Source organism: Nicotiana tabacum, chromosome 8 (assembly GCF_000715075.1).
Source record: "Nicotiana tabacum cultivar K326 chromosome 8, ASM71507v2, whole genome shotgun sequence".
In the NCBI taxonomy this organism is placed as follows: domain Eukaryota; kingdom Viridiplantae; phylum Streptophyta; class Magnoliopsida; order Solanales; family Solanaceae; genus Nicotiana; species Nicotiana tabacum.
This window is the reverse complement of record NC_134087.1, coordinates 205,222,053-205,236,384: the sequence shown is the minus strand read 5'-3', so window position 1 is coordinate 205,236,384 and position 14,332 is coordinate 205,222,053. Positions and strand designations below refer to the sequence as shown.

At 38.3% G+C, this 14,332-nt stretch overlaps 1 protein-coding gene across 2 annotated transcripts; it reads right to left on the bottom strand.

Annotated features, from left to right (window-relative positions):
• Positions 1–4,707: 4,707 nt before the first annotated feature.
• On the bottom strand, positions 4,708–14,277 carry LOC107801218 (uncharacterized). 2 transcript variants are annotated; one of them, XM_016624501.2, is made up of 14 exons: positions 14,111–14,277; positions 13,661–13,783; positions 10,675–10,736; positions 10,457–10,544; positions 10,255–10,316; positions 10,083–10,179; positions 9,486–9,911; positions 8,384–8,971; positions 8,137–8,301; positions 7,839–7,943; positions 6,626–6,706; positions 5,779–5,926; positions 5,665–5,707; positions 4,708–5,359 (listed from the first exon to the last, which is right to left on the bottom strand). In XM_016624501.2, the coding sequence occupies exons 2-14, from the start codon at positions 13,754–13,756 to the stop codon at positions 5,227–5,229; spliced, it is 2,094 nt and encodes a 697-aa protein (XP_016479987.1). In that variant the 5' UTR covers positions 13,757–13,783; positions 14,111–14,277; the 3' UTR covers positions 4,708–5,226. The 2 variants fall into 2 exon arrangements, with proteins under 2 accessions (XP_016479987.1, XP_016479988.1); XM_016624502.2 differs by having other exon boundaries at positions 8,137–8,298; positions 14,111–14,260.
• Between the last annotated feature and the right edge of the window lie 55 nt (positions 14,278–14,332).

The following is a 14,332-nucleotide window of genomic DNA, read 5'->3' as shown; positions in this document are numbered from 1 at the left end:
GGCATATGTTCCAGTTGGGGAGAGACCTCTTGCAGTTGATGTTCAGGCCTTGGCCAATCGGTTCGTGAGGCTAGATATTTCGGAGCCCAATCGGGTATTGGCTTGTGTGGTTTCTCGGTCTTCTTTATATGATCATATCGGAGAGCGGCAATATGATGATACGTACTTGCGTGCTTGTGTCATTGATTTCGGAGGGTCATGGGATCAGTTTCTAACGCTTGCAGAGTTTGCTTATAACAACACCAGTCAAGTATCAAGATAGCTCCATATGAGGCTTTGTATAGGAGGCGGTGTAGATCTCCAGTTGGTTGGTTCGAGCCCGGTGAGGCTAGGTTAGTGGGGACTGATTTGGTGCAGGATGCATTGGGGAAGGTGAAGGTGATTTAGGAGAGGCTTCGTACAGGCAGTCAAGGCAAAAGAGTTATGCTGATAGGAAGGTTCGAGATGTGTCCTACATGGTTGGTGAGAAGGTTCTATTGAAGGTTTCGCCCATGAAGGGTGTTATGAGATTTGGGAAGAATGGAAAATTGAGTCCGCGATTCATTGGACCTTTTGAGGAGCTTCGGAGGATTGGGGAGGTGGCTTATGATCTTGCTTTGCCACCCAGCTTGTCGAGTGTGCATCCGGTATTTCATATTTCTATGCTCCAGAAGTATATTGGGGATCCGTCTCATGTTCTGGATTTCAGCACGGTTCAGTTGGATGATGATTCGACTTATGATGTGGAGCCAGTACCTATTTTGGGTCGTTAGGTTCAAAAGTTAAGGTCAAAGGATATAGCTTCAGTGAAAGTGCAGTGGAGAGGTTGGCCCGTGGAGAAGGATACCTGGGATATCGAGCGGGAGATGCGGAGATGATATCCTCACATGTTTGAGGCTTCAGGTACGTTTCTTGACTCGTTCAAGGACAAACATTTGTTTAAGTTGGGGAGGATGTGATGATCCAACCAGTTGTCTTATGAGTTACCGCTTTGTTTTCCCCATTTGTGCTTCTTTATGCTTTGTCTACCCGCTTTATGTGGTATCGGGTTGGTCGGATCAAATCCGGAATGATTTTGGTAAGGTTTGAGACACTTAGTCTCTTTTAAGGAAAGTTAAGTTGGAAAAGTCAATCGGATGTTGACTTATGTGTTAGAGGGATCGGATATGAGTTCCGATGGTTCAGTTAGCTTCGGAAGGTGATTTGGGACTTAGGAGTGTGATCGGAATGGGTTTTGGAGGGTCGGAGTAGAATTAGGCTTGAATTGGCGAAGTTTGTATTTTGGCGATTTCCGGTTAGTTGGCGAAATTTTGATATAGGGGTCGGAATGAAATTCCGAGAGTTTCAGTAGCTTCGTTATGTCATTTGGGATGTGTGTGCAAAATTTCAGGTCATTCAGACGTAGTTTGGTTGGGGTTTTTTATCAAAAGTGGAATTCGGAAGATTTTTAGAAAATTTGGCTTGAATACGATGTGTTTTGGGTGATTTGATATTATTTGAGGTGTTTTGATGATTGGAACAAGTTTGAATAAGGTTTTAGGATATGTTGGTGCCTTTGGTTGAGGTCCCGGGGGCCTCGGGTGAGTTTCGGGTGGTCGATCAGATCATTTTGAAGTTGAGAAAATTGCAGAAGTTGCAGGTTCAGCTGTTGCAGAGTTTTGCCCTTTGCGATCGCGTAGGCAGTCTCGCGATCGCGTAGAATCTTTTGAGGAGGCTGTCTAGTTGTTCTTCGCGTTCGCGAAGGTTGGCTTGCGATCGCATAGAGTGGAGAGGTTATTCATCGCGAACGCGGAAGGTGGTCGCGTTCGCATAGAGTTAAATGGACCTGGGGTCTTGGCTGGATTTTTGTTCATTGTGAACGTGGAGGGATGTCCGCGATCGTGTAGAGTTAGTCGCTTGGGCATCGCGTTCGCAGGGCTTTTGATGCGTGCGCTTAGAGTAATTTTGGGGAGCTGAGTTTTTGTGCTTCACGATCGCGATGAAGGAATTAATGCCTGAGCAGAAGGTTTTTAAACTCATCTTGTCCGCGATTTTGGAACTTATTTCCTCCATAGTTGGTCATTTTTAGAGCTTTTTGAAGGAGATTGAAGAGGGATTCAAGGGAAAACAATTGGAGGTAAGATTCTCGGACTTAAAACTCGATTATTATGTGAACTCCACCTAGAAAATCATGGAACTTAAGCTAAAAATTGAAGAAACTAGGGCTTGGAAATTTGGACTTTTGGTTGGGAATTTGAAGGACCATTTGGGGTCGGATTTGTGAACTTTTGATATGTATGAACTCGTGGGGAGAAAAGGAATCTATTGATGTGAAAATTATTGAATTCTGAGACGTGGGTCCGGGGGTCGGGTTTTGGTAATTTCGGGATTTGTGCCAATTATTGATTGTTTTCGCTTGTGCTTCATTCCCTTAGCATATTTTGACGTCCTCGTTCTGACTTTTGATAGATTCGATGCGCGTGGAGGCCGATTCGAGGGGAAAAGGCGTCGCGAGCTAGGGATTTGACTGGTTCGAGGTGAGTAATGATTGTAAATGATGTTAAACCCCGGATTTGCACATCGTAGTGCTATATTGAGGTGAGGCACACGTTGGATGACGAGCGTGGGGTCGTGTACTCTTGGGAATTGTGACTTAGTCCGTCCTGAATGACTATTTTACCGCGTATTTGACTAAAATCTATTTGCTATCATCATGATTTGGGTCGAATGCCATATTTGGGCTTCGTGCCAACTATTTGAACCCTTCGGGGATTTCTATTGACATTTCCTCACTGTTTTGACTATATACTTGAACTCAGTCATGTTATTTTCCATTCTTTTCGTACTCAGCCATGTTTATTCTGTTTTAATACTTAAATGATATTTTAAATGATGTTTTGGGCTGAGAAATACTATTTTACTATAACCCGAGTGGCTTGTGAGGATTTTTGACTGAGTAAGGCCGAGGGCCTAAGTTGTGAGGAGATATTTGATACTGATTATGAGGTCGAGGGTCTGAGATATGTACGCCATGAGGTGGCTTGATTGATATGAGGCCGAGGGCCTAGTGATGATGCCACGAGGTGGCTTGATATTGCGCTTAGGCCGTAAGGGGCCCCTCCAGGAGTCTGTACACCCCCAGTGAGCGCGTGTACCCATTGTGATGTGAGATTGAGCCCGAGGGGCTGGCATTATTCTATGTGATGGCCCGAGGGGCTGGTACTGTTCTAAGATGTTGCCCGAGGGGCGGATTTGTTGATACTATGCCCGAGGGGCGAACCTCTATTTGTTTACTTTATCTTAACTACCTGTCAATTACTTGTTTACTTGTCGGAAGAGGTTTTTACTTGACTTTCACTGGTTTATTGTTTTTAAATGATTTTACTGCTTCATTATATAATGCCTTGTGCCTTACGTGTTTTCTTACTTTCAGTCGTTATTTACATTTGTTACTCACTAAGTTGGAGTACTCACTTTACTCCCTGCACCATATGTGCAAATTCAAGCGTAGCTGGTCCCGCTCCCGAGTGTTGATTCATTCCAGATTCAGGCGGATCTCGAGGAGTCTTTAGGTAGTTGTTGGCGTTCGCAGCCCGGAGCTCTTCCCTATCTTTTTTCCTTTATATCCTTAGTTCAGTATTTAAAACTCTGTAGTTACGTTTGAGGATTTAGTGTTGTTAGATGCTCGTGACTTGTGACACCCCGGTTAGGGTTGTGTTGGACTGTTCTTCCGCGTATTTATGACATTATTTGCTACTTTGGATTATTTTATCATATTTTAGACTGTTTTCCTGTTGTTTAACTGGTTAACATTGAATTGGGGATAGTTGACTGACCTTGTCTTCACGAGAGGCACCATCACGACCGGGTCTGGGTTTAGAGTCGTGACATAGCACCTTGTTGTGCTCATTCCATACGGGGAGGAAGACTAAGAAAGATATTGTCATGTTTTTTTAATGCTATAATAAAATTATAACACATTGCTTTGAATATCTCTTTACAATATTTTTATCTTTAAATTTGAATTTAAAAATTTAGGTCACAATTCTATAATATAATTTATAAGGAAGTGCCTTAGATATTTTTATTTCCATCTTTTTTTCTCTAACTTCTATAAAAAAAAAATTAAAAAAAGTATCTGTTGGGCCCATGGCCCCGGGACCAGACCACTTAGCCTGGGACTATTACTTCGTGGGCCCAGCCCCGGGCCGGTTCCTACAAAAAAATCACCAAGACCGGGACCGCTAGGCCAGTTTAAATTGGGACCGACCCGAGACCGTGAGGACCAACCCACTTAAACCCGGGACCGGCCCACATGCCACCCTTAACTTCAGCACTTGTACCCAAACACGTAACTGCTTATTTATTAAATAAGTTTCAGCACTTAAAAATACTTTCCAGCACTTAATGTTTATCAACTACTTTAAATCAGCTAATCCAAACGGGCTCCTAGTGTACCCACACATCCACCTCAACATCCTCATTTCTGCTACTTTCATCTTTTGGATATGTCAGTTCATCTTTTCAAAATTTTCACTTCAAATTACTCACAAAAATTAAAAAACAACTCCAAGTTATATTTGTGCCCAAACACAACTCTATTTTCAAATACCATATTCACATGAATTTTTTTCACTTTTTATAAAATTTCGCAATTCTTATGTCCAAACGCACACTAAACTTCCTATGAAACTACAGGAACAAATTATGCCAATAATTCTGCATATTTGTTTGCCTCTTTCAAAATACTTGCACCGTATAAAACTGCACAGGTTTATTAATTATAATAAAAAAGAAATACAGATATTACATTACATCCTATTGTACTAGTAATACAAATTGTACAATACAGCTGGAATTCTTTAATGATAAACCACTGACCACAACAAGAGTAGCAAAAGCCAAAAATAAGTAAAACAATATAACTTCAAGGCAGCAAGGGAGGGATGAAAAAATAAGATTAATAAATGATTTAAAAAATAATAAAGAGAATAATACACATTTTAGGTGCAGCAGGCAAAATGCACGCAACAAGCATCAGTCTCATACGGAGGTTCCTTCTCATCGATAATTCTTTAGCTCCTTCCCGCATCTAACTACAGTTGGCAGCATCACATATAAAGAGGATCCGATGCTCGATGATGAATGTCATAACCCTTGGAAATATCTCGATCATAAAATTTTCCACAGCAAGCAGCTAATAACATATCTCCACTCAATGCTACCAGAGGAAGCAACAACACAATGCACATACGAGATGAATTTTCTTTAACCAAATGGGTTTCCTCCAGAAGAAGAGAAGGTGTTCTGGGAAGCGGGTGCAGAATATAATCCACCTGGCTGCTGATTCGAGTTTAGAGCTCCAAAAGCGTCGAAGCCAAAGCTTGCTACTCCTGGTGATCTGCATTTTGAAACGCAGTCATTGAAATTTACCTCTCAAATGTATAGATTCTACAAACTATGAAAGTAATTCATCTTGAGACGGATGAGTTGCAAGATTAAGCAATTACAAAAGGCAACCTTGGCTCAAAAGGCTACAAAATGATTTCCATATATACAGCTGAATGAAAACATGCTATACACAATAAAAAGCTAAAGAGTTTCAGTCAAAACTTCAATAATCAATCTCATGTCAGTCTAGCACTTCATTTGCTACTAATGTTCAACGATACAAGACCAAAAATGGAGCAGCAATCACAAAAGTACCTTTGTGGCATGCTACCAGCTACTTGATGCCCCATGTATGAGCCTAAAAATTAAGACATAATCAGCATCCAAATAATTGACCAGAGATCTAATACAGGGGACAAAGAATACTACCTGGTGGAACTGCTGATGCATAAGATGGTGACTGCTGAGGCATTGCCGGAGGATAAGAAGTTGGGGCACCGAGGCTGGATGTATGCAGCAATCCAGTTGGAGGGACCATGTTCGGTAATGCACCTTGTAATGATGCCATTGACGGAAACTGAACAATGAAAATCTCAATCAGATCAAGAGTGGAAAAAGTCAATTAACAAATATTCACACTAAATGAATGCTTTTTTCTCAGCCGAGCACAGGTTTTGGGGCTGTTTCAGCAAGTAGTACTCCCCAACTAATCAAATTAAACATGAATAAATAAGCAGAAAAAAGTAATTTTGAGATTTACACCTAAAAGATAAGCTCAAATGCATGTGATAAATAATACTCCCGCCGGTCCACAATAAGTGACCAATTTGCTTTTTTATTTGGGTCCAAAGTAAGTGTCCATTTATATAATCAAGACAAAATTCAATTTATTTTTACAAAATTACCCTTATGAACATATCCCTAAAAAAGTTTTCTTACTCCTCACACTAAATATTTAATTAAGGGTAGTTTAGTCATACTAGGTATTTTTGTATAGAATTTAGTATTTTGCCAAAAGTAAATTGGTCCCTTATTGTGGACCGGAGGGAGTAATTAACTAATATCACTCTAAGTTATCAATATCCCACTCTAAATCTGATTTTAATGCACAAATCCTTTTTCTTGCGAGTCAACACAAGTGGAAATCTCTTCAACAGAAGTCAACTTATCACAATAGTCACATAGGGCATAAAATCAAACACATCTGAATGCCTTGTGCATCGTAAATGATGATGAACAAATAAAACAGTCTAAAGTAATAGTATTATTTTCATACCGTTGAGGCTTGTGAAGATGGCTCGTTTATGACATCAAAAGGATTTGCTGATTTTGATGGCTGTGGCAAAGCATTTGTAGCCTGAAAAAAACTAGTGTATGAGCAAGATGCCACATAGTTAAGCATGCTGTGACCACAAACTAACAGTCAGGCATAAAATCTTCGGAAAAGGGCCAAATATAACCTTATAATATCAGAAATAGTTAAAAATTACCCTCCATTTGAGTATCCATTCACAGCTAGCCCTACCGTTATACTTTGGCCACTACTATACCCCTAATTTAAATGGAGAGACAAGTGGCATCACAATAAGTGAAGACCCATCCCCAATTTTAATACCCAATTTCAATTAAAAACGACCCTAATTTTTTTTTACCTGACCCGGCCCAAGAATTTGTACCAGATCTTTATTAAAAGGTTAACAGAGTAGGAAAGATGACTATTGGAGTTCCATAAGGTGACGAAACACTTCTGAAGATTTCCTTTTCTTTTTTCAAATTAAAAAGCTTTTTAAACAAGTTTTCTACAACTATTCAAAAAGAAAGAAATAAGTCTGGTCAGCTGCTACTGGAATACCCGCCGGTTTGCAGCCCAACATTTGAACGCACTGGAACAACCACCGGAAAGCTTTCGAGATGCGGCGGAAGAAGGAATTAGAAGAAAGCGGCCGTTGAAAACCTGATGCTTTGTCTTTTACTCTTAGACCTACAAATTGTAATTTTATAAATAAAAAAAAGACATACTACTTTGATTCACATTACCAATCATGGAGTAGTGTTCTTGGAATTGGGGAAATTGGCGTGGGTGGAAGCATTGGCAGGATGGAGGAAGTATTGGTGGTGGTGGTGGTGGTGGCAGTGAAGTATGTATTTCTGGAATGAGGAATTGGGCCACACGGAGTTTGGACGTCTTTTTTCTGATTTTAATGATGGTGAAATAAGTGTTTATACTTATGTGGGGGATTCGGTTGGATAATAGGTTAAAATTTAGGGGTAGGTTTTTTAATTGGAATTGGGTATTAAAATTGGGGATTGTTTTTGTTATTGTGATGCCATTAGTCCCGTTGTTTAAATTAAGGGTATATTAGTGCCAAAGTATAAAGGTAGGGCTACCTTGGACGGATACTCAAACGAAGGATAATTTTAACCTATTTCTGAAAGTACGAGGGTATATCCGACCCTTTTCCATAAAACTTTTGGGTTAGCACACATACCATAGACATGTTGTATTGCATTGCGAATCCATAGCCATGCTGTGGACCAGTATGCCAGCCCGGAAAAGCACCAGGAATTGAAGAATAATTTACAGCAAACAAATCCTGCACAGAAATGTACATACCTTTAAACTACAGAAAATTTTAAAATGCATCATTCTGCTGGAGAAAAAATATGAAGAACCATTACAAATTTTTTAGCCTAGACAAATGTTCATAATTTAGGCTAGAAAAATCTTCAAAATATATCAGGTGTACTAGAGTCAAAACATGAAAAAACCAATAGAAAAGAACTTACCTCAGGCAGTTGTTTCCTTCCACTAGATTTGATTTCAACAGGAGCAGCTTGAGATGCAACTGCAGAAGTGGCTCCCAGAAGGGCAGGGTTTACACCTTGAGACACTTGTGCAGTTCCCGTACTAGGAAACCCAGGTGTAGTTGCGGTAACCGAAGGATTCCACTGCTGAAAGATGATGATAATTAACAATAATCAGTAATGATACAACTAGTTGACCTCAAGGACAAGGGAAGCGCTAGGAAGCTACCTGATTTCCAGAAGGTCCACCAGCAGCTGGAGTAGAAAGCTGCGATATGGGCTGTGGGCCAGTCACAGGAAACAAGGAACTCTGCTGAGGTAGCATATTAGACCATTGTCCTCCGGGATTATTTGCGAAGCCATTACCACCACTAACCGGCGGTAGTGATGTCGGTCCAGTGGGTGCAGCTGAAGCACCACCAAATGGAAATGCTACTGAGTTTTCCACAGTTGCAGCTCCAGGAACAAAACTACTGAAGGGAGTGACTGGAGGTGCACTACCACCTGGAGGTGCTGCAGAGTGACCAGTTACAGTTGCTGGAGCAGCCAACTCTGAGAATATAGATTCCAGTAGATTGGTGTTTGAAGGAACTGGAGATGCTTTCACCTCTGCTAATGAATCAAAATTCGCCCAGTTGTCAGCAGCAGATTTTGTCGGTTGTGCAACGGGTATGGCTGTAGCAGATTGTTGTATTTGTGGGGCCAGTGCAGAAGCTGCAGGTTCAGGAACATCATCAAAATCGATTAATGAGGTTTCTGTCTTAAGTTCAACAGGGTTCCCGTTGGAGGACGTCAAGCTACTGGAAGATGCAGTCCTCTGCACAATATATTTAAAATAAGTTTAGCATCTTACTTAATTGGTAAGCATTGGGAAACGCGTAAAAGAAAGAGTATACTGGTGAAATTAATATGGTATATTTCACATATTTTGGATAAGGTGAACAATGGGAGTAGACGTAGAGAGGCATTTCAGGTAAAGCCCATGCAATTTGGAAATGCTAAGACTTATGAGAAATCTAGATGTACACTCTACTCTTCCTATTTGCTAAAGTTTTGAGAACAATCAAGAAAGAGTCTTTTATCAAATATCAAAGCCATCATTCTCCCAATATTTACTAAACTGCTAGAGGACAAATTGTCACCAAAAGATGTGTGACTAGATTCCACAACAAAGCATTGTACCATCATTCAAAAAAAAAATCAGATACCAAAGGATATCTTATGGGAAAGAATATCATAATGGACGTGTTACTAGCTAATAAAACAAAGTTTAATAGCATCATCCAAAATAATCAAATACCACATGATGCCGTATAGCATATAATCCACACCTGGGTTAGCACGGAGCCACCAGCAGCAGACCTACCACCATTGGTTTTTGGAGGTTCAATAACTCGAAGGGGAGATACACTATCTCCAAGAATCTCTCTAACAGGTCGAACCATTGGGGGACTGGATGAGTCAAGGTCGCTTTGACGATCAGGTGACATGCTTTCAAACTTGGATCCTCCATCCGAAATTCTACCATCATCAGATCTCCTTCCATTCCCGAATCTATCCTCTCGTCGCCAGTCATTGATTACTTCAGCACGTGCAGGACTTCTTTGATCATATCCAGGACTTCTCCCACCACTACTCCCACCAGGACTAGGCCTGTTGCTGTATCGTCGCTCATATACTTCCTCATTTGGTGGGCTTCGAGACCCACTTTGGTAGGTATCTGTCTTCCTGTTTTCGCTTAGGTTCTCAGCTTCAGCCTGCAGATATTAAATATTTTATATGATGGAATGTGTTCAACCAGCAGATCTCGCAAGTTTAGAAGACAGAGATCTACTAAGTGACGACATCACAGAAATTCTTCTCCTGTAAGGAGCACAATGAGCTATTATAAAATTCAAAATTGAGGATGAGCAGGATAGGATAGGCACCATTTTCCCCCTTGGTGGCTTCTCAAAGCTCCTTTCACCAGTGTATCTTCTATCCACATAGACATGCTTAATAAAATCACGAAGCCTCTCTACATTACTGAACACAACGACAATCAGAACTGTATTTTGGGTTAATAAGTATCATATACATATATTTATTAAGATCACAAACCTGCCGTCTGGAAGAGAATTACGCTGCGTGTCCCAATCCTTCAAATATATTACCTTTGCACTCTGTGAAAATGCAACCCCCACCCCCAAAAAAAGGCCACAAAAGCAGAAAAAAACAAATGAGTTGGCAACCAGCGAGGAAAGAAATATGAACATGACATCAGAAGTAGGTGTGGCTCTTATAGCAAAAGGAGCATGCATACCGCATTTCCTCCTCCTTGGAGGGCACTAACTTCTTGTGAGGTAAATTTAGCCATGGATACTGACTTCACTCTATGAGTGAACTCCCGACTGCCAGTATTTTCAAATGTAGAACAGGAAGCAATAAATTAGAGATTAAAAGGAGTTTCTAGTGCTAGGAAACATTTTAAGCACCACAGAGGAATGATGGTTGCATCATTTTATGAAAGACAGCACTTACTGTATACCGCTGCATGTTGTGCAAACAAATGTCCAGAAATTAGTGCAAACATATTGCGGGCCCTGTCAGACAGTAAAATATGAGATATAGTACTATACATCTACCTACAAAAAATATGAGATCTATTACCATACATCTGTGTTACTTTCACTAAATAAGAAGAGTAGAAGACTGTTGATAATATTTTAAAGAACCTGCCATGCAACTAAATTTAGACAAATAAGGCTACCAACTAAAGTGAAGAAGCATCCGAGAAATAACACAGGGCCCTGTACTGTATATACAATAATAAGTCATTTAGTTTGCAGCCAGTTATACAAGAATTATAATAGAAAGATTGTAATGTTGTGAATAATAATCAATGGATTACTAGATTTACTGTATTTGTTATCGGATGATAAGTTCATCCAAATAAAATCTGGATACACGGTGCAGCACTTAAAACATTCCTTTGGTTTAAAGTGGATAATGATTTGTTTCCAATAATACATTAGATCACTTAATCTAATATTAGTTTTATTAACATACACGACAAAAAGTAATTTCGTTTAATATAAATGAAATTAAATTGAGTTACACTAATTACAATTACAACTACTACTACAACGTCTCTAGGCAGTCGATTTTTTTTTAATTTCATTTTTTTGGATTCCACAAGAATTTGTCGATAATTCCGATTAAATCTTCTTGTAAGCAGATTTTCCATAGGATAAATTATAGGAATAAATGTGTGGCTCATTTAAGAATCTAAGTCGAATTGCTTTATAAAAAGAAGATACCAATGAACTTCTATGAAACGGTTTCACGGGATTCAGCCAATTCTCTTGATCATTGTATATCAATGAGAAATAGGAATCGGGATCTTTAGCATCTTGAATTCGATTCTTTATTTTGATGGTAGAAAAAAGCTTTGCTTTTGGTTTTAATTGATGTCTTTATAGTTCCAAACAAGTTGGGGTCGGCAATGTGATTCCCCATACTCCATTTAAGCTCAACCCATGTCATTATCATTACTAAAAAAAATTAATTATATCAAGGACAAAATATTTCTAAGAGGAAAACTAAAAAGAGGTATACCAAAATGTGGTATAATAAACAAATTTTGGAATCTGCTTTTGAGCATGAAACTTTTGTTATAAGAACTTTCTTTAAGTTTAATTCCAATTAAGTTTAAGCAATCATTAACTAAACAAGTAATGGTTATAGGGAATTTTTGACATTTACGTGATCTAATACATGTATTGCTAATAGGTGTTGTAATTCCACAATGAATTCAGCTTAAAATAATATTCCAATTGCAAAATAACTAATGCAAGGAATTTTTTTTGATAGGCAATGTTAATGCAATCATTATCAATATATTGCAATTAAAACTAGCACTAAATCTTCATAGTAATGTAGAATTTACTGCCAGAATTATTTCCAATAATACATCTAATCAAACGAAATGAAAGGAGAAGTGGCCGTCTTAATCTAAAATGACACCGGATATCTAGTTAAATGGGTTTCTTCTTTCTATATATGTGTGTCATACACAGACAAGTAAATTCAAACCAAAATCAAAGTGAGAATTCTCTCATCGTCAGTAAGGCATATTCAATACTTTCCAAATACAAATCATGTCTAATTATCAGCCTAACGATCTATCATAACCAGTAGAAAAAACCTTGACTTCGTTACAGATAAAGGTCAATGAACTGATGAAGAGGAATATGGAGTAAAAGCATATTAAAAACTTTCCAAATGCAAATCATGTCTATTATCAGCCCAAAGATCTATCATACATGTAGAGATTACCTACTTTAAGGACATTTGTTATTTAAACAAATTTATTCTCGACATTGCTAATCACCTAGAACCTCATTGGTGAATTCATATATTCCACATACAATAATACAAATTCCATATAACTAGATACAAGTATTACATAATACGGCCAACCAAACACTACATTAGTTTGCAAGATTATTTTTCCTATCTGTCTAACCAAGCATTTTATCATCTTATGTGGGATTTCACATTGCAATAATTTTTTTTGGCCTTCCAATGTAACGACCCCCAAGAGTCAAGAAAAGTATCTTGTCAAAAACATGCAAGGATAAGAAGAGAGTAAGGGAAAGCAGTTTCTAAAGTTAAGATAAAGCAGTGAAAGCACCATAGAGATGTATGTGTTCTGTTAAGCGGGCAATATAGGGACACAGAATATTGTGATCTTACTATATGGTTGAAGCTACTCTTCTTTAAGATAAGAAATATCTCTTCCGTCCAGATTTTTTCCCTTGGATGCATTGCATTCCTCAAACTTCATAAAATATATCCAATAATAAGTTTTGTCTCATAAATGCTTTCCTCCAAATTTATACTTGACAAGGAAATTTCTAAGGAAAACAAATCTTGAAGTATAAATAGTAAACTCTTCCTCTTAATACACTCCTTCCACATAAAGAGCATCCTCTTATTAACTGCACCTCTAGATTTCAGGAGGTTGATAACTTTCTCTTATATTAGTTATTGGAACCCACTAGATAGTTAATCGCTCCGATTACCATTTGAAGATGTCAAACACCGTCAGTGCATATAATTTAAACTCATTCCTATAATCATTGCAAACTAATTCTGGATTGAGACGTAGTTAATTGATTTATTCAACATAACAAAATTCCTATGTCATTTTTTATGTGACAATTACTATTTGACTAGTCAAAAAAAAAAATTCTCTTATTACCATGATTTTTCCAAACATTTTTTGAAATTTAACTAGGGTGACTTACAAAATTCTTTATGCAACTTCCAAAAATGTAACTTTTATTTCCAAACACTTGAAGAATCTATATTCGAATTTACAAAAAAGTTAGGTACTTTAACCCTCCCATGCACATAAAATGGGACAGAGCGAATATTAAATAGACCAGAACAGGACAGATATAGAGGATTCATATAACCGACCGTACTAATTTGAACTAAACGTGTAATTAATCAAACTTACCAAACTATTACAGTTCATACACCGTCGATTATCAGGAAGCTTAAGCAGATTCCGTATAATCCTTTCATTCTTCTCATCCTCCTTTCGATTTGCCATCTCACCAGTAATCAAAGCCCAAACTAACTGCCAAATAATCACACAAAAATTCAAACTCACTGCCAAAACTCACACAAAAAATCATCAATTCCAGTAAAAATGATCAATCGAATACATAATCATCACACAAAACTTAAAAAATTCAAACTCAATGCCAAAAATCACACAAAATCTCAAACTCAAGTAAAATGATCAAATAAATTCAAAAATTCAAAGTTATACATCATCAGATCTGGTAAAATTTACAGTCATAAAAGTTAACAACTGAAACTAAATTCAAACAGATATTCGAATATACGCTTAAAAATACGCAAAATACACATAGTTTTGATGAAAATTACGAATTTGAGTTACCTGATCGGTGGAGGAATTGGAGGAAACTAACAGCTTTCGTACAGCTCAGAATGCTTTTTTGTGTGAAAAATGTAGAGAGAGAAAGTTTAAGGGACGGAGGAAATATAGGGTGATTCGCGGATACAAGGGAGAAATTGTGAGGACTAGTCTGCTGGAAAAAAACTGAACTATAGTTTGATTTTGACCGGTTGTGGACTTGGAATGTTGTATGGGGACAGGTCA